The sequence below is a fragment of the Lycorma delicatula genome, chromosome 8 (assembly GCF_047948215.1).
Source record: "Lycorma delicatula isolate Av1 chromosome 8, ASM4794821v1, whole genome shotgun sequence".
In the NCBI taxonomy this organism is placed as follows: domain Eukaryota; kingdom Metazoa; phylum Arthropoda; class Insecta; order Hemiptera; family Fulgoridae; genus Lycorma; species Lycorma delicatula.
This window is the reverse complement of record NC_134462.1, coordinates 6,329,111-6,351,357: the sequence shown is the minus strand read 5'-3', so window position 1 is coordinate 6,351,357 and position 22,247 is coordinate 6,329,111. Positions and strand designations below refer to the sequence as shown.

Below are 22,247 nucleotides of genomic sequence, written 5' to 3'. Positions count from 1 at the left end.
ATATATATATATATATATATATATATATATATATATATATTTATTTATAACTATCATAAAGAAATCAGTGAGAAAAAAGACTTAAAAATTATTGCAATGCATGGATATATCTCAATGTATGAATATAATTAGAGTCTGCTGTGATACAGCAGAACTGTAAATTAACTGCAGTTTAAACAGTTACCACAGGTTCTGCAGTTTTACAGTTAAACTCCTACCTAACTGTAAAAAATTTAATTTACAGTTAGATTGAAAGGCCAGAAAATCTTGAATTTAAGATAAAAAGTATTTGGTAAAAATATTGGTAAAATAAATAAAAATTAAATGAAAAAACTATTTTATATACACAAAATATAGCTACATAAATACATATTTACAATTTTTTTATAGTAGTTATTAATTAGTATACATTTATTGATTCATTTAATTATTTAAAGAGAGAAAAATATGCTGTGTTAATCCATGTCGTTGAATAAAATGTTTGAAAATAGCAGTTTGAATTGTAACATTTGACATATCCTGAAATAAAGATATCAAAAATTGAGATATATATATATATATATATATATAATGAAGAGCAGTGTTTACTAATAATCTAGTCGGATTTATAAGATCATCTTCAGTTAAATACATATTTATGGTAAATAACTAACATAACATATAAAAGTTCCTTGTTTTAAAGCATGTCTAAAGAAAAATATAACTATGATTACAAAATAATATTGATTACATTAAATCAATACTAGATGTTTAATAATAACAATAAGATTTATTATTCTTAAATATCAGATTGATTTTCCATCATCAGTTGTATTAATCAGTCTGATGACAGAAATGTTTACTCTATTTGTTCATTAATTAATTTATTCATTTATAATTTAGCAATAATCTTGATAAATAGTAATCTTAATTTGTGACTGAGTAAAGAATGACATTGTTCTTGTTCTGCACTATAAAACAAACATCCATCAATTATCAAGTATATTCACCTGATGACACAATACATCATGAAAATTTTTGAAAAAATAAAGAAAAATTCCCAAATAATAATATAGTAATATATATATATATATATATATATATATATATATATATATAGTATTAAATATTATATCATTTTTATGTATATAATCCAATGCTTGGTACATGATGTGGAACTAATTTGTATATGTCTGTAAGAAACACATTACCACAAAGATGTAAATTTCAACTTAAGAAGATATAATATTCATGAGATCAACCGCCATATATAAGAGTTGGTGGTGAAGTAGCCATGTTAGTGTCGATTAGAGCTAGAGCTACCACTGAAGCGGTTGAAATAAACACAAATCCGCAAGCGGTCATAATCAGAATGAAGCACTTGTAAAGATTACAAGAAGGAAGAAGACATAATGGAATTAATCGCTCAGTTTCCTCTACCCATACAAATAATGGGGGACTTCGATGCACACAACCCTGTATGCGGGTTGGATTGACTAGATCTCTGAGGAAGAGTGTTGGAAAAGTTATGTTCTAACTTTCCTATATCAAACAACAGCTCAGTAGAGATCTAGATTTACAGCTCCTGTAAAGATTTAGCATTTATACTTATAATTCGGCATATCACAAGGCTCGTTGTTGAGCAGTACCTTGTTTATGATTGCCGTCAGTTACATTAGCCTTTCCAGGAGAAATCAGCAGAAGCATCTTCATTGATGATCTGCAGTTGTATTGCCAGTAACTGTTATGGTGAAGTATAAATTGCAACCAATGATAAATGCCCTCAATGAAGTTGCAAAGAGTAAAAAAATTCAAATCTTCACTGGAGAACGTTTTACTATGTAACCCTTCTGCAGGAAGAGAACTCCTCATCATAGTCCTATTTTGACCAATGATCATTCAATTTGGTACAAAGATAACGTATACTTTTTTGGTCTATTATTATATAAAAAACCCTTACCTTGAAATTACACATATAGGATTTTAGTGTTAAATGCAAGAAAGCCCTAAACATTACTAAATGTTTATTGACATCAATTGGGGCTCAGAAAAAGACTGCTCCTATATAAAGCAATGGTTCAATCAAAGTTTGATTAAGAATGTACATAACAATGGAATCAGATATGTCATAGGTGCTTTCCATACAAACCTGGTAACTAGTTTAATGGCTGAAGCCATTACATTAAGAAGACAGAACTTACTGTGTGGGCCTTTCCTACCCACTTAAACTATAAAACATTTTAACAGGAATCCTTTGGCTACATCGCACTACCTATTTTAGACCAGCCAGAAAACAGTATTGTTAGTTAGCAACAAAACATGGAATTGCTTTAACGAATACATTAGTATTTTCTACTAGAGAAGTACACCATGGCTTTTACCACTACAAGAACAAGATTAGATCTTTCGTATGGAAAAAAAGAGAAACTAGCAGTGATCATTCAATAGGAATTTTCATCAGTCATCAATAGCAATGAAGGATATATCAAAATTTATACTGATTATTCTAAAATTGAATATGGTGTTGGAAGCTCTATTTACACAAATGGTGAAGCTGATACATGGAAACTGCCAGATATGCCCATTGTTTACATGGCAGAGCTTATTGCTGCACAGCAAGTTCTTCAGCATGTGCTGAAGAGAGTTTTTGAACAATGTCTGTTAAAAAAATAACCAACGTTTTTAGTTATGTTATCTGCCAACACAGATATTTAGTCACATGCAATTGGCAGCATAACCTCTGAAACTACATGTTCTTGGATTGTTGATATCTGTTTAGTTTGTTTAGTTTTCGTGTTATTGTTATTTGAACACAATATGTTTGTGTTAGCAACAATTTTTGTAATGTGGGTTTTTCGGGAGCAACAATACAATGTAAAATTTTGCATGAAACCAGGGAAGACTTTCACAGAAACCTTTCCACAGAAACCCACAGAAAGGTTTGAAACAAGCTTCATCATTTGTTTTGTACAACATTAATTTAACACATAAGCTTTAAAATGGGGATATGAAACAGAAATTTTATATTATATGTATGAAAAATATTGGGATTTAAACTTGGGACTTTTTATATTTTCATCTGCAAATTATAGAAACTCGGTCAAAAAGGTGGATGCTATTATTCCATCATAGCGAGGTAGAGTAGATATCAAAGAATATTTACTCTATTTGTCATTAATTAATTTATAATTCAATACTTACTTGCTTAATCCAGGAAGAGTGCAATGATTCCAAAGGGGTTAATCGAGTTGGTATATCTAAAGTAAGAATACTACAAATCAATTCTTTAGCACTTTCAGTTATATGAGAAAAATATTCCTCAGGAAAACTAAAATCTTGATTTAGAACATGGGCAGTAGTTTCCTCAACAGATTCATCCAGAAACGGTGAAACTCCACTGAAACAAAAAATAAATTAAATACTACTTCAGATATGATAATAATAATACCTTATAAAGTAATGTTAATATATAAATACAATTTTTCTCTTTCTGAATAAAAAAAAGCTTTTCTAAATTAGATATTACATTAGCCAGAAACCTGTCCTTACAGAAAAATTAATCACTTCAAAAAACGTTAGCACAAATGAAAATAAAACAACACTTTTTATTGAAAATTCAGTTAATTTTAGCTGTATTGATTGTAAATAAGAATGAATTTTTTTTCCATTCATTGTAGTTATTGAGGTAATCATGCTAAATGATCTTAAACTGTATTTATGACTGAGAAGTAAGGATTGTGTAATAATTGGTATAAAGGACTAATCTATCAATTATCCCGGCATACTCAATTAAAAAGTAAATCTACGACAAGTATACCGAAGAAATACTGAACACTATTAAAAGCTCATTATCTATTTTTTATTTAATGTATGCTCTCATAATCTAAATTTTAAGGAAGTATGTAATAACAAGTAAAAAATCTCAAAAAAAGATAAATTTCTTGCATTGTTTGTGCACTCAATATCAATTGCATCTAATAAGAAGTGGCAAAGCAAGCTGGTTTAAGCCTGATCATTGGAAATTATAAGAATGGATTGGTTTTACAAATAACAAGAGAATCCTATATTTCTACAGTCAAAATTATTGCACTATTAAATTTTTTAAACCTTCCTTGAAATTTTTAACACCTATAAATGTTACAATGCATATCTTACTTTAGTCTTCTGACAATAATTTTAAAGATCCATTTTTAATACTTTGAATATAAAGTTTTAAATTGTAATTAAAAGTGTATTACATGCATGTTGGTAGTTATTCTGGTGTCAGACTTGTGATGATTGACTAGTAATGGTAAGCTGGAGCTTGGAACTGTAATTAGAAGTAAGAAAAGGAAATCTTTTTAAGTTAAGCTGCAGAAGAAGGTTCCTAAGATTATGATATAGGATTCACACAAGGATCACACAAACAGCAGGCATAAGTAATAATTAATAGGTAAATCAATCCAAACTCTGAGTATAAGTTAAACAAACATCACAGTAATCTACTACTAACAAGCTGTATGTTTCTGTAAACAATTTTCCAAATTTTACATAAAATTTCACTTCAACATGTCGTTCATATAAATTACTCATTGTAAAAATGGAAAAACGATCTAAACAATATTTAAATGGTTACAGTACATGAACTCCATAACATGCATTGAAACTCTTAAAGGAATATGCTGTTTAATTTCACCATACAGTGGTACCAACCTCGCATGACAATAAAATTCATGTAGTCATACAACTCAAATTTTGTATACTATAGTTTGATCTTGTAAGACAAAAACAAATCAGTAAAGGTGAATAAAATTCCTTATTAATTACTGCAAAAAGTAACCCTTATACCAAAGTGTGTAATACTATTTTCTTTAAGAAACTTCAAGCATTTATCAACTGAGTAAAAAGTACTTGAAGAATTGCTATATCAACAGTTTCATTTTAACTGCTTTATTGTTTGTAACAAGTGTGACCAGGGAAAAAATAAATAAATGACAAAATACTTACCTGAGAAGGATATAAAGAACAGCACCTGCACTCCATATATCAGCTGCATTTGAAACTTGTGGAGGAAAATGTAATAACTCAGGGGCAGTAAATTCTAAATCTATTGTAACTGAATATGAACAATGTTTATCTTTATTACAATCAGCAGAACCAAAATCAACAATCTTCAGAAGCGGATTATTTTCATTCTCTGAAATTTCCACCATCAGATTCTCAGGCTAAATCAAACAATTTTTTTTGTTTTAAATTTCATTTAATATATAAAATAAAATAATAATAAGTCCTTCACTTTTACTTTGGGAACATTAAAGACATAGCCATGATTAAATGAAAACAGCAAATGACATTTGTTAAACAAAAATTATATTTACTCAACAGCATAAATTACACAAACAGGATTATTATTATTAACATGTGACCAATAATAGAATTATTCTTATTAACTGTTAACAATAATTACATTAATCAGAAATTTTGAGATTGAGAAAAGGCTATTTCATAATTAAATAACAAAAATAATTTACTTCTTAGAAATGAAGTTTGAACTTACCACTTAAAGAAACAACCATAAAATTCTTTGTTGGAATTGTCCACAATGCTCTGTGGATATTTAAAATGAATCTTTTTAAATGTGTTAAATTAACAGCCTTTTAATGTTGGTTTGAGTTAAGAAACAAAAAAAGGTTGCTAGGGACCAGATGAGGAGCACAGGGGCTGTAATTTTATATTAAAAAAAAATTGTGGATTAGCAACACTGAATAAGAGGGACCCATGACTTGAAGGAAAAAGTTGGGCTTCTTCCTGCTAATTTTTTTTTTTTTTATAGTCTTTTAAAACTTTAAAGAAATAATGCCAATTTATAGTTTATCCTTCAGGCAAAAGTTTATAATGAATGACACTTTTACTGTCAAAAAAACAGTCAACTTACCTTGACATTCAATTTAAGCTTGATGTGCTTTTTGATCTTGGCAATCTTAACCTAGTTACTGAAAAAACTGAACTTTCATTTTGATTTTATAGCTGTAAATCCATGTTTTAACATCTGTTATGATGTAATTAAAGATTTTTTATTATTGTGTAAATAAGTTAACAGCTCTTAATGTTATAAATATAACATTATTATGTTATCATAACATTATTATAACATAATGTTACACTTCACATCAATTTTTTTAACTGTGTAAATCAATCCTAACTCTGCTATAGGTTAAACAATCATCAATGTAATCTAGCACTAACAAGTTGTATGTATCTGCAAACAATTTTCCAAATTTTACATAAAATTTCACTTTAACATGTCATTCATGTAAATTACTCATTGTAAAAATGGAAAAATGATCTAAGCAATATTTAAATGGTTACAGTATATGTGAATTCCACAACACAATAAAACAAAGGAATATGCTGTTTAATTTCACCTTACAGTGGTATCAACCGCACATAACAATAAAATCCATTATAGTCATGCAACCAAAAAGTTTGCCTAAACCTGTTACCGGTGCTGGGAACCAGGCCACAGGGCGTTGGAGTGCAGAGGCCCGGATAGGTCCAGGAACTGTTACAATTGCGGAGCTCTGGGACACTTAAAGGCTAAGTGTAGAGAACAAACCAGATGAGTAGCATGTGGAATGGAGGGGCACAAGATGGGCAGCTTCCGCTGTAATAAGAAATATTAGGCGATGCGGATACTTCAAATAAACCTCAATAGATGTCGGGCGGCCCACGACTTGGCATAAGCCTATGCGTTGGAGGAAAAATATGATTACATGGTAGTGGCAGAGCCGAATAAAAAAATAGTTGCTGCAAGGGGCTGGACCACAGACAGAGAAGAAGATGTGGCCATCTATGATCTAACAGGACGTCACGCACGACTTAGGGTAGACAGGGGGAAAGGATGGCTGTCAATAAAAACCAGCAAGTGAACACTGGTCGCGGGGTATGTCTCACCAAATTGCATGGAGGAAGAGTTTGATAACTACTTGGCTACACTAGAAAGAAGTCTCAGGAGAGTGACAGGTGAAGTTGTCTTAATGCGGGACTTAACGCTACCTGCCGTGAATTTGGTGGAGATTGAACCAGTGTGCGGGGCCAGAAGCTTATGGCAATGGTCGCATCTCTGTCACTAACATGTATCAACAGAGGGGAGGACCCGACATTTATTGGGAGAGGCAGGGGATCGGTAGTGGACGTATCCTTTGCATCCGAAGGCCTAGTGAGGCGTATAGAAGAATGGCAGGTGCTGCCCACGGACTTTGCCAGCGACCACTGCGGAATCAGCATCACGATATGGTGGGGAAATAAGGATCAAATGGGATCCAATGCCATCTGGAGACCAAATGAGATACAGGCACAGCGGGTAGCGGAGAACTGTGCCGCCAGATTGGAGCTGGCGCCACCAGAAGGCCCGGAGATACTCATGGCGGTCCTCACAGAGGAGTGTGCCTGCGTAGCTCAAACTCAAAGGCCGAGGAGGAAACGGGCCTACTGGTGGACGGAGGAGATTCCCGAGTTATGAGGGGCAGTTATGAATGTGCGAAGAACACTGCAACGCACTCGGCACACGCTGGGAATGGATGATGCGGCGCTGGCTGCAGAATTGAAGGCAGAACGAAGAAGGCTCTCAAATGAGATAAAGGCGCAAAAGCAGGGTGCCTGGAAGAAGCTTTGCGCTGAAATTGACAACAACCCCTGGGGGCATTCATACCAAATAGTGATGAAAAAGTTTGGTATGTGCCTGCCCACACTAACGGAAGAGCAGGTGAGAGATGCAGTTAGAGAGCTCTTCCCGGCACAACAACATCAATGGCGAAGGATAGAACCTGGGCTGCCCCAACCTTTCACAGTGAAAGAACTGCGGATGGCAACAAAGGAAATAAACATCAAGAAAAGCCCGGGGCCGGATGGTGTCCCGGGACTAGTGACAAAGCAGTTGATTGAGAAATGCCCTGAACAGGTATTGAAGGCAATCAATATAGCCGCTCAAAGGGGGCAATACCCCGAGTGCTGGAAGGAGGCAAGGCTAGTCCTACTCCCGAAGGCAGAGATCCAACCGGGGATAGCTGGAGGATACCGCCCGTTGTGTTAAAATATAGTTTTTTTGTGAGTGATGTAATTTTTTTTCATAATCAATTTTATTTACGTACTGACAGAACATACCATCTACATTCTATGTCCAGAGTGGTAAAAGCTGTACATCAATACACCACTTAAAGCTGGTAAACGACGCCCTGTGTATTTCCTTGGACACGTATTCATTCTTTTGACCTGACTTCAATATTCAGGTCACTACATCAACAGGACGTTTTGGTCACCTGCAGATCGTGTATAATGTGAACACTTTCGGAAATAGACTTACGCCAAGGTTACACAATCATAGGTTAGTGCTGGCAATGTGATAGCAGGTGTCATAAAGACACTTCTGTTGTCCACATGCCCCCAAGATGGCAAGCATGTTGGAAGGTACTCATGAGTGTGAGGGCATGGGAATCCTGAAAACTTCAGTGAGTAGGGGCCTGGAGTCATTGCAGGATGGTGCATCTGCTCTCTGCTAGGACATATGTCAGATCCACTGCAGTACCAAGTCAGACCTACAGGGTTAGTAGCCTTGGAGTGGGGGTGCACGCTAGTGGCTAACCTTGCTACAGAGGGATTAATTCATCATGCAAGTTGAACAATTTATCATTGCTCAGGCTTCACATAAACACCCTCATTTAAAACAGCCGTGTTGCTGGATGTGAAACAGAAGCGTTTCAGAGCCGTGGAAAAAGAGGAAAAAGGGGGAGCTGGGTTAACCTAACCCAGTTCCTAACTGGACATGGAGACTTTGGAGTCTACCTAAGGAAGTTTCACATAAGAGAGGACTCTTCATGTGCTTTCTGTGGGGAGGAAGATACCCCTGAGCACACCTTCTTCCTTTGCGACAGGTGGGCCCATCTGAGGCGAGAACTGGGAGTGCATCAGCTCACCCCGGACACAGTAGTAGATTACATGCTCCAAGGAGAAGATAAGTGGAGGACAGTGACGAATTGGGCCACGAGGATACTCCGGCACAAGGAAGAGTTAGAAAGATTAGCTAGACAAACATAGGGGATGTGGACGACAGGAGTGATAAACTGTCAAGGAGGATGCAGCCTAATTGTGTATATTGCTTATGTTCATATATAAAATAGATAGATTATAGTAAGTAGTGTTGGAATACCCAATTTATCAATGTGTCAAGTTTTATTGTTACACGGTAGATTAAGAATTATGTATAATAATGATCTGAAGTCTGATCTGTGCTGAGAAAGCTAGGCCTACCAGGCAGAATGGTAGAGATGTGTTGACATTTCTGGATATTATGTTAATATTATATAATAACTTCGTATAAAAATATGTTGTATCTTGTCATGAATTATTATGTTGTAACTATGGAAGTAACTATAAGTCACTATGTTAGTATTAACTGATAATTATGTAGTAAGCTATGTGTATCTTATCATGAATCATTATATTGTAATTAAAAGAAGCAATTAGGCGACATGCTATTTATAGATTGTGCCATAACTTGGGTAATTATGGTGATATATTAAATGATAATTATGTTGTAAATTGTGTTGTATTTTGTATAAATTATTATGTGTACTTAAATGAGGTAATTATGAGTCAAACTATTGCTATAAATAGTTCCATTATTTGAGTGAAATATGTTAGTATTAAATCACAATTATGTTGTACCTTGTCATGAAATATTATGTTGTAATTAAATGAAGAAGTTATGTGTCATACTATTGCCTATAAATTACGCCATTATTTGGCCGGATTATGTTAGTATTAAATGATAATAATTATGTTGTATGTTATGTTGAATCTTGTCATGAATTATTATGTTGCAATTAAATGAAGTAATTATGTACCAAACTATGGCTTATAAATTGTGCTAACTGAATAACCAATTATAACTGCTAACCAATTTATGGCTATGAATTGTGTTAACTGAAGTAATTATGTGCTATACCATTGATTATAAATTGTGCCATTATTGGGTACATTATGTTAGTATTAAATGATAAATATGTTGTAAATTGTGTTGTATCCCTATTATGAATAATTATGTTGTAATTACATGAGGCGATTATGTGTCATATCATTGGCCATAGATCGTGTAAATCATGTTAGTATAAGGATGAAGGAAGGCAAAAACTCTCTGTAATACTACTATGAGGTGTTGGCTATTGCTATCATGTAGAATAATGTGTACTTTTTCCTGTAACAATGTAGAGTTTAACTGTTCAGGTAGAGCCTAGCAAACCAGGCACTATGAAAAAGGTACATGCTGTATCTTGGGCTGGTGTCATAATGTATTATTATGTACCATTATTTATGTATATTGGAAGGATGACTTAAAAACAGTAATCATAGGGCATACTATTACTGAAACGACGTACACGCACAACCGCATAGTGAGGATATGTCTGCGGGAGGTGCAAATAGGTGTAAGCACCAGTTTGAAGAGGGTGATTACCCTATAGAGACGTACAAGCATGGATGTGAAGCATGGAGCAGGGCCTCGGCTGTTCGAGAAGAGGAAGAGAGTGTGCTGAGTACACAACGGGGGAAAAAAAATAAAAAAAGGGTGAATCGTGGTTGAGGGTTAGTCGGGGTGCTCCGATGATGCATTTGGGACCCTCATGGTATGTGAGGGAGGGACGGGGCGGTTTGCCGGTTACATGCAACCTAGAGTAGGGTCGGGGAGGGTAGCCTCTCAGTGGAGGGGTGTAGTGGTCGTCCAGAAGGGAGGGCTACTGCACCTTGGTGAAACTGGGAGGACCCTGTTGGGAGGCCAAGGAATGGCGAGACAGGGGGGCAGTCGACTGCCACGGCACTACGGGCCGACTGAGTTTTGCTTAACGGTGAGGACCAGTTGCCCCGGGGTGCTTAAGAAGGTAAGGAAAAAAAACTCTAAAAGATTGGTTATTTTTTGAATAGACTTCATTTATTTTAAACAACTTTCCTTAGGTATCACAGAAGCTTAGCATATAATACAGCAGTGGAATAAACTATGAATGAAGAATTTAACTTTAAAACAATAAATTAATAATTTTGTATAGTTTGATCTTATAAGATAAAAACAAATCAATAAAGGTAAATAAAATTCATTATTAATTATTGCAAAAAGTAAATACCTTTATATCACAGTGTGTAATACTGTTTTCTTTAAGAAAATTCAAAGTATTCATCAACTGAGTAAAAAGTACTTGAAGAATTGCCATATCAACAGTTTCATTTAAACAGATAAAAGAACATATATCATATCCATGAACCCTGTAAAATAATTTTTTTAATAATTAATTTAAACAGTTGTTCACACCAACAATGATAAACAGAAATTTGCATTTATTAATAACTAGCAGACTCGGCAATGCTATTCACTATTGCTATATTTGAGTATATATACAGATTAAATGAATTGAAAGTTTGATTAAACATTAAAATTTGAACATTATGGATCTTCACAAAATTTAATGTTTCACTTTTCCCCTTCTCCCTTTCTCGTTTTTCCCCTGTTCCATTTCCCTTTATCTCCTTTTCCTTTTCCATTTCCCCTCCCCTTTCCACATCCCATTTCCTTCTTTTCCCTTTTTCTATTATCCCTGATTCCATTTCCCCTTTTCCCATTTTCCTGCGTGTAAATCGGTCAAGTAGTTTTTTTTCTATAGCGAACATTAAAAAACATTGCCTTTTATATACATAGAAGAAGAAAGACAGCCTATATATTTGTTTTGTAATTACCTCGACACCACTGACACCTAGCAAGTCCATTTTTCGCAAAAATATTTCTTTTCACATAATTAATATATATTCTGAATATGAGCCAAATCGGACAATAAATACAATTTTTCACAATATCTCGACCCCAGTGCCACCTAGCAGGTCCAGACTAATTCAGAACCTTTGTGGGCGTACACACAACAACTCACCAAAGTTTCATCGCAATCAGATGAACGGTTTAGGAAGACATGACAGACAAACATTCATTTATATATATATATATATATATATATATATATATAGATGATGTAGATCTGTTTATATATGTGTATGTTATGTCTGTACGTGATGATGTTCATTTAAAAATTCAAGAACTGTTAGACTTATCTGAATGATTCTTTCATTAATGTTTTTTACTAAACTTTTAAGTTAGTTTTAGACATTCGTTAATTTAGATAATCCCATTATATTAGGGAAAATTAGGTTTTATCATACTATATCACATACAGATTTGAATATTAGAGCATGGATCCTGGGGTATTCTTTGGTGGTTGGGATTCAATTAACCACACATCTCAGGAATGGTCAATCTGAGACTGCACTTCATTTACATTCATGTATATCATCCTCATTCACCCTCTGAAGTATTACCTTACGGTGGTTCTGGATGCTAAACAGAAAAATAGAGAGACAGAGAGACTACATCACATTTTACAGTATCATTTTTTGTGAAACAATTTTGAGTTACTGACTAAAATCACATTCTGTGAGAGATAAAACATGATACTCATGTAAGAAATTTAGAAAAATTATTGAATTTTTCTAAATCAATCATTTTCTTTTCTTTTTAGTATTTTCTTTTTTTTTTATTAATCAAAATTGGGTAAACTAGAAACATTTTATATATTAATTGAAAGTTTTATTATCCATAATTTTTACAGTTAAAAATTGAAATAAAATTAAGTTAAAATATAGTTTTTTTGTGAGTGATGTAATTTTTTTTCATAATCAATTTTATTTATGTACTGACAGAACATACCATCTACATTCTATGTCCAGAGTGGTAAAAGCTGTACATCAATACACCACTTAAAGCTGGTAAACGACGCCCTGTGTATTTCCTTGGACACGTATTCATTCTTTTGACCTGACTTCAATATTCAGGTCACTACATCAACAGGACGTTTTGATCACCTGCAGATCGTGTATAATGTGAACACTTTCGGAAATAGACTTACGCCAAGGTTACACAATCATAGGTTAGTGCTGGCAATGTGATAGCAGGTGTCATAAAGACACTTCTGTTGTCCACATGCCCCCAAGATGGCAAGCATGTTGGAAGGTACTCATGAGTGTGAGGGCATGGGAATCCTGAAAACTTCAGTGAGTAGGGGCCTGGAGTCATTGCAGGATGGTGCATCTGCTCTCTGCTAGGACATATGTCAGATCCACTGCAGTACCAAGTCAGACCTCCAGGGTTAGTAGCCTTGGAGTGGGGGTGTACGCTAGTGGCTAACCTTGCTACAGAGGGATTAATTCATCATGCAAGTTGAACAATTTATCATTGCTCAGGCTTCACATAAACACCCTCATTTAAAACAGCCGTGTTGCTGGAAGTGAAACAGAAGCGTTTCATGTCAGTACAGATTTGTAATGAGGTAAGGAGTCTGCAGAGAACTGTCAACAAGAACATTTCATCCAGATCTAAGTATGTGGTGATTATAAAAGAAGATGGTAATTTTGTAAGATAAGCCCTTATTCTTATTGTTCGTCAAATAATTAACAGTGCTGGTGGCCTGCTAAAAAAAAATACGCAAAAATACAAGATTTATGTCGAGGCAATCAATGATACCAAAATATCCTTGCTTTAAACAAAACACAAAGTACAATGTGCATGTTGTGCCTCAAAGTACTATCAATACATCAAAGATTGTTGTAGTTTTTTGTGACGTATTTAATTGTTCTAAGAAGGAAATTGTTGAGTTGTTAACACAGGATGTATTATAGTGCCAAAGGCTGACCATGAGAAAATATGGTGAAGTTCTATCTTCTACTTCTCAAGTGCTCACTTTTAACAGTCCTTCTTTGCCTGAGAAAGTGCAAGCCACCATACACTGCCTAGATGTGTGGACTTTCGTGCCACAATCTATGCGATGCTTCAGATACCACTGATTTGGTGATGCTACAGTTTGATGTGAGAGACTACAAATCTGTGCTTAGTGAGGAAGTCCATGAAGGGGAACCATGCAGGGATTCTCCTATCTCCATAATGCTGATCAAGAAACTGTTCTGTTTATAAAGATGAAGTAGCTGTTCAAGAAGTTAGAACCTTACAGAAAGTCACCTATTTTGAAGCAAAAAAAAAATTGTAAACAGACCAATCACAACAGATGCTCAGGTAGCGGTCACTGTTTCTCTTGAAAGTATTGACCTAGATCAATTCTTGGAGAGGAGCAGGGATTTTCAGATAAATTTGGGTTAGGTATAATTAATAATCATTTAAATATTACAAGAAGGTCAAAACATTTACAATAATGACAATGGTTGCTATACTTGAATATCTGTGAACATTTGGGTTATGTTATTTATTTTTAATGATAATACTCCTGGGCATGTAGAAGAGAAACTGGCATGTGTCATTTCCCCCTATGAAAAAACAAATACTACCACCTAAAAAAAATACTACCTAAATAAAAAATACTTTGGGGATTGGGATGATGGGATTTTCTGTAAATGAAATTGTTGCAGTACCTCTTAGTTGTTCGGTATATGTAAATGACTTCAAGGTTATCCTGAAACCATACTCAGACCACATGGCAATTGAATTAAAATATTGCATGGAAAAAGTAGATATAGAGTTTGAGTAATTGCCATTACTGCCTAAGGATAGTGAGTGATATTGACATTTTGTATAAAGATAAGTTATGACACAGTTGTGATAATATATCACAATGTACGTAGAGCTACATTTAAAAGAAAAACAGTGAAATATTAAATTAGGACTAAATCTAGGATGGTATAGATGTTACAAAATAAAAATTTGGCAGTTAAAAAAGTGCTGTTTAAGGTTTGCTGTAGGGATGTTGTCTGTTATGCCACGTAGGTTTGGGGTTTTAAGTGATATGATAATCTAGAGACGTTGCAGTGCTTTTTAAACCAGAAGTTAAAGAGAGCTGAAAATGAAAGAGCGTAGGTTACTAAACTTTTTTTTTTGTCTTCAGTCAATTGACTGGTTTGATGCAGCTCTCCAAGATTCCCTATCTAGTGCTAGTCGTTTCATGCAGTTTACCCTCTACATCCTACATCCCTAACAATTTGTTTTACATATTCCAAACGTGGCCTGCCTACACAATTTTTTCCTTCTACCTGTCCTTCCAATATTAAAGCGACTATTCCAGGATGCCTTAGTACGTGGCCTATAAGTCTTCTTTTAACTATGTTTTTCCAAATGCTTCTTTCTTCATCTATCTTCCGCAATACCTCTTCATTTGTCACTTTATCCACCCATCTTTATTGCATTAGAAATTATAAAGAGAACTAGTTTAAAGAATGGTCGGTGTTACCTTTAAAATTTGATGTCCATGTAAATTTAGCATTTCATAGTGTACCATGTTGGAGAGGTACTCCATCTTACTTCTCCAGGATATTGTTGGGAAGAATGATAGGTAAATACAGAGGAAATCTGATTTTGAAAGCAGTGGCTTCATTTTATCATACTTATTATAGTCTGCTGAATTTGAATCTGGGGTAAATAGTTATCTTATGCAGGTAAATAAAATCTTGTAATTAGATGGATTATGAAAGCAAAGTATAGGCTAATCAATCAATCTTAATTGTAAGCCGTGGATCAGAGTGTTAAATGTGCGCTGTTCTTATGTAATACGGAAGAGCAAGAGATATTTTTCATTTTGTTACTCAATGCCCTGTCCTTCCTGAGTGAATAAGTTTAGGATCAATAAAGCTGATACATGATTTATTTATAGACTTTTTGAATAGAAAGGACTGCAATAAGCTGGCAGCCTTGCAGAGATGCAAAGCTGCCAGCTTATAGGATGCCGTTATAAGTTGGAATTATTTCAGAAGTTCAATTAGTAACTGCTTAGGATTTCAACTGAAAATGATTATTAAGTTATAGTGGAGTACCAACACAGGTATTTTACCATTTAGTTTCAATATAGATGTTTCTCATTACTTTCTGCCTGAGTTCTGATTGCTTTAAGTTAAAGTGGATGAACTTGAATTTATCAAAGATATTGATTTGAATGATTAAAAAGTAGATAAATTGGTAAATTGTAAATGAAAAGTAAAAATAAATATACTTTCTTAATGTTTTTATGAACTCAGTTCCTAACTAAATTATGTTGTAGTAATTATGTTAAATATGAATACTGAAGTAAATTTACCTTTACAACACATAATGCTACTTTTTGAAATTTATTCTGATTTTTCTAATTTATCTAATTCTGTTCATTTTTATTTTTTGAACTGCATTGTGTTATTCATAATTTCTTTTATAAAGAAAATTGTTTCTTCCTATAAAGATAATTATAGGATGATAGTATTAGCAGTAATAATGTTATTTTAAATTATTATTTTGTAATATTTTAAATATGTTTATATTTCTACTAAGTTTATTAAGTAGATTTCTTGTTTCATTGATAGTATTATTTTATCTTGTCTTAATATTTCAACTTTCCAGCTAACGATTTTTTTAAATTAGGCTGCAAAATGTGTGTTAATTATTTCTTTTATATAATTAATTATTTCTTTAATTATTTTCTTGTAATTATTTCTTTTATATAATGTATTTTAAAAAGAAATACCGATAATAAAGCATTAATATTATTAATCCATATCAACTCCTTAATCATCTCATGCCATGATAGAGAGAATCATCGATAGCAAAATGAAATCTCAATGAAATTTCTCACTCAAAAGCAAAAGGAAGCTTTCAGACTCTGCAAGTTAAGACTCCTCCAATGGAAATTTTAAGATAGCTGAGATACAACCACCAGTAAATATTTTGGAGACATCTGAAAAGGCCAAAATCAGTCCTTTGACTAATCATAAGGTGAAGAAAGATGTGGCAAGGATGCAATAGAAGTCTACATCTAATGTGATGCAGGTTGAAGTTCAAATGGACAGAACCTCTTGTCAGGGGGGTTAGAAGGATGATAGGATGATGTTTGCATATTGAGACTCCTGACATGTAGCTATGAAGTCTCCAAAAGCACAAAGTACTCTAAGAGAGAGGGTGAATATTTCAGTGAGTAGTACATCCAATCTAAACTTGGATGCAATATTCCCGCTCCACCTGAACCGATATCATCCGATACTGACTTCAAAACATCCTCGCAACCACCATCAGTGGTATCGGAGATGGATGAAGGATTCCAACTCTGATTCTTCAGAAATTCTCTCTTCTGAGGTGAAGGCTGTCAACAGAATAGAGAAAAGAAATGTAAAAGGTGGCCTAAGGGAAAACCTAGGTGATAGATGTATGTGAACAATGTTTATGTTTTTTTGTGTTTTATATTTTCTTAACTACTGATAAATTTATTTTAAGGATATGTTTTTAATAATTGTCTATTGTACCCATTTTGATAATGTTTGGTAAAATTTCAGAAATGGTTGTATGTTTTTAAGTTCTTTGTATTGTAAGTCCCATTGTTCTTTCAAGGTTTTAATTTTCTATGACAAGTTTGTTTTTCATAATAATCAGTTCGACCAGACTGGTCTTTTGACTTTGTCACTATTATAGATCAGAGTGAGAAAGGTATTTTTAACTTAGAAAAACGACTAATGACCATATTAGTCAATGCACGCATTCAAAAAAGTAATATTAAAAAAATTAATTATGTATTATTTAGTAGTAGAAAACACTAAGAGGAATGTGTTGGCAGGACTGTTTTAATATCTGTTCTGTTTTTAAAATAGCTAATGAACATTTTTAACTTCTAGTTTCTACATTCATTAAGTTATAGCATGATGAAAATATAGAAAATGTTGTAAGACTTGCTGTATTTGTCTGACAAGAGAAAAATTTTCCATTTTTGTTGTAATTTCAATCAGTAGTTCTACTTTTTGTAACTAGGTCTATAAAGGATAGATAATATTTTTTTATATTTATCACATTTATTACTCAATTCATCATATTTTGGAAATTTCATATTTTATATTTCTCATATCGCATTTATCATATTTTTCGCTCAAAAACTATAAAGTTTTGAGTGTAAATTTGAGGGTTTAATGAGGGCTCTTAGAACATAAACATGTAAAAAAAGTGAAACAATAAATTACATCATTACACGTAATATTTACAATTCAAGTACAATAGTATCAATACCAGGTGAAGGTGCATTTTCAAGGAGAGCAACAGATCGGATTATATTCTGATGAGAAATACTAAGCAATACTAGATATTCATTCCTAGTAGCACATTGTGTTTGTCGTTGGCATTCTATTTGTTTCAGTGCTACTTTTTGACCTGTACCACTATCACGAGCCTCTTCAATGCAACTGTTACGACCTCTGCCAAAAAATTAAATAACCTAACTATAAATAAAGAGTAAAAGAATATAGTTTTTACTAGATTATAACTTAAAGTATCCACTTAGTTCAGGAAATATCAAGATTTAAATATCACATTTAAGGAAATATCAAAAGCTTACTCTTAATTGTTAACTCTTAAATAATTGTTAGTTGAATGACAATGAAATAAAAATAAAAGTTTCATCTTTGAGTATTATGAGATTATATAATTGAAATATTATGAAAAAATTGCATTCTTAGATAAAAAATTCCAAGAATCAAATAGGATTACTGGCAACGATGACAAGAGAGAGACACAACTTAAATAATAAAATTGAAAGTATTGGGGTGCTCAGCTTCGAGTTACAATAATAAATTAAATAATTATGGGATAAACAAACTAGAGGTAAATATTCTGATTATGAATTATGGAGAGTCAAAGATGTAAAGTGTCACCAACGGAGATATAAAACAAAATCAAACAGTAACAGTAGGCTGGATATTGTTATAAGTAATATTCTCCAATTCTTGATATACTTTGGTTTTTAAAACTAAGTAGTTGATATTTTTAAAATCAATACTCATTTTTAAAATTTTAACTGAAGATGAACACTGCATTAATAATGTTTTAATGTCTATACCTCATCAAATAAAAATCATGTTTTTAAGTAGGAAAGAAAATGGGTAAGAAATAGTTTACATAATTAATTTTTTTTCTTTTAAAGTTATAAAACCTTTTTATATTTTAACATTATACTGTGTCTTAATATGAAGTTTTAGTGCCAATCAAAGTACGGCAGATTAAAGGCCAAAAATACAGAAAGTATCAGCCTATTTAGATTGAACAGGAGCTTACCTCAAATTAACGTCACATAAACTGGTATTCTGGTATTCAGTGATACTACTAACTACTCATCCAAGCAGTTGGTTTTAAAATAACAATATGTTTGTTTTTAATAAAACAATAAGTAATTCTATTAAATAATAGTTATTCTAATGTATTTAACATTAAAGATTAGTTAATTGTTAATCTATGTAAACTTGGTAACCACAATTTCCTAAATTATAAATGTTATTTAGTTTTAATTAACCTGCCTACCAGTCTATTTTTACTTATTTAAATTAAAAATAAATTATTTATTTTATAGAATTACTTATCTTCCGTAAATTTGCTTTAGACAAGCATCTGAATGTAAAATTCCTGCCTGCTTACAGAAAATTTTGAAAAGTATGAAAAGCAACCAAACATAGTCACTGGTATTTTATTAAAAAAGTAATACAGAATTCCTTTTTATGGTTTAATTAGCTTTCATGGTTCTGCTGATCATGGATTTTATTTTACAATTGTTATTTAATTTTTTATTTTTATTTTTATAAACTAATATGGATTTGTTTATTTATAAAATGCATGAAGCTGTAATGTATGAAAATTTGAACTTTAAATAATATGGTTAAACCCTTATTATATCGTATATTTTTAAATTAGAATACAAAAATCATTTAAAAATATTAATACACAACTGTATGTGTAATGTTACATGGAAGCGTAGCTGTCTTATACATTTGTCTAGGATCATTATCCTTTAGCTTTCTATTGGATGAGACGAAGCACTGTGTACTCGAAGTGATGAATTCACCCAACGATCAGGTCTTCAAAGCTCAGAATCACATTCATTTTGAGGAAACTTAACAAATTTATTCAGTGAACATTTCTTGTAACTGAATATTATATTAGATATACAAGACTCTTATACTGTGTAATGATAATGTAATGCATTACTTCATGACACAAAGGGACACATTAATGCTTTTCACAATTTCACCTTCTTATTGGTTGTAATGTACAGCATCCAAGAAACAATAAACACCAATCAGAAATGCTTATTGACTGCTGTTCACTATAAACATTTTAGAAGAAAATATTTCACATATAATTCAGTGGACTTTGCATACTGATCAGAAACAATAAACAATTAGAAAATCCACTTTAATATTCATTTTCTCAAGTGTAAATAGCATGAAATGTTTGTTGATCTTGATCGTGGCTATGCCACACCAGAAGTAACATTCATTTCACATCAGGTTGCTCTACAACTTTAGTGATTATAGTACCTAAAAGATATTTACACTAAGCAAAACACACACACACACACACACACACACACACACACACACACATGGCATAATGTTAATAGTCTTTTGTATTTTTGTTTATTTTTCCTTTTCCCACAACTATTAATAACTTTATAAAACTATAAATTCTGAAGGGTCTCAGTGTTGTGTAATATTAGTGAGAATATTAGATTAGTACAGCATATTTCTAACAGGGAAACAGGTGTTCAAAAGTCCTAAAAATTATATAATATTCACTTAAAATAAATTAATAAAAATAACTTAATTGTTGATATCTTCGAATGAGATGATCCTGTTGCCAACCACCAGTCTCATGTGGAATCGTCACAGTTATAGATGATAAAGAAGGTACTGATGGTAATGAAGATGATTTAGGCAATGATGAATCGATGACTCTAAAGCTATACATATGACCAGGAATAAGATTTTTAATATGTCCACTACTATTGCTGTCCCAAGTCGTATCGACATGTTCCCATCGTCCAGTTTTATAATCAACTCTCAATGTTCATATAAATTCCAGTTAACACCAGCACATAATTCTCTTTGACTAGTTGTACACTTGGCGCATGCTAGCCACAGTACCACTAATTTTTATATTTGACCTATTTTGTAGTTTGTACATGCACAGTATATGTAAATTGCATTCACTGACTAGGCTATGATACACTCCAGGCATTTATCACCACTACAAAAAGCCAATACTAAACTACACTGTTTTTTTTTACTTTTTATAAATGCATCAATAACAGCTAATATCAAAGAAAGATTAATAAAATTAAGTATGAAAGATAAGAAAGAAATTTGAAGAATAATCTTTTAAGAAGAGAAGTAAAATACACTAATCAAATAAACAAGACTGATAAATTAAATCTCATTAAGATATATACACTGATCTAAGTATGCAAAGCTGAGTACAACAGAATTGACATTTATTCTATTATAAACCTTATTTCAGGATTATAATTATTGGTAAACCCTTTACTACAGGAAAAATCTATTATTAATCAGTAAATTTTTATCTTAGCACACTTTCCTAGACCTAGCAAATACTTTTTGAACAATTGTATGTTCATTGATAACATTACTTCACGATTGTTAATGAGGGCACTTTTATGCCTTCATTAACAATCATTAGTTTGCTGAACTCACTGGTCATAAGTTAGTAATTTATGCATTTGAAGAGAAAATAAACTAGCCCCAATCCCTAATACTTCTGTTTAATTAGTTATCATAATTATTACTGCTTACTTACAATTGTTTATTTAACAACTCAACTTTAATTGTGAGATAAGAAATTATTTATTTTAACTAATACAAAACTCAAAAAGGTAATGAAGAACAATAACCAAATGTTCTAAGAAGCTGATTTCTTATGACTAAAATTTCGCTTGGTGTAAAATCAGACACAAGCAAATAAATATATATATAGCATAACCTATCAGATAAATTGATAAAGCTTAGGCAATTAAAAATAATAGTATTGAGCAAAAGCAAACTTTGTTTATGTATAAAAACCAAGTAGACAGGATGATGCAATTCAAATTACATATTTCATAAATAAATTATTTATGCTCAGATAGTAGGCTTAACTATTTTATTTTTACTTTTCCTTTGTCTTCAAATTCTCTGTTTCAGCCATAAAAATCATAAACCATGTTGATTAGAAAATTTCAACCCATTTTACCCAAAATATTTTATTATTAATAAGTTATATCAATATCAATGAATATATTTATTTGTAAAATATGTGGTAAATATAATTTTATTAAACATGTTATTTATTGTGTTGCAATTAACAATAATTACCAAAAATAATCTATGAATACAGCAAGATATTACGATTAAAATATCTCATTATTGTAATG

General features: G+C 32.4%; 1 protein-coding gene across 1 annotated transcript; it reads right to left on the bottom strand.

Annotated features, from left to right (window-relative positions):
* Positions 1 to 264: 264 nt before the first annotated feature.
* LOC142329124 (death-associated protein kinase 3-like) lies at positions 265 to 21,770 on the bottom strand. The gene is made up of 5 exons (XM_075373462.1): positions 21,635 to 21,770; positions 11,130 to 11,268; positions 4,966 to 5,183; positions 3,181 to 3,376; positions 265 to 519 (listed from the first exon to the last, which is right to left on the bottom strand). The coding sequence occupies exons 2-5, from the start codon at positions 11,214 to 11,216 to the stop codon at positions 424 to 426; spliced, it is 597 nt and encodes a 198-aa protein (XP_075229577.1). The 5' UTR covers positions 11,217 to 11,268; positions 21,635 to 21,770; the 3' UTR covers positions 265 to 423.
* Positions 21,771 to 22,247: the final 477 nt, after the last annotated feature.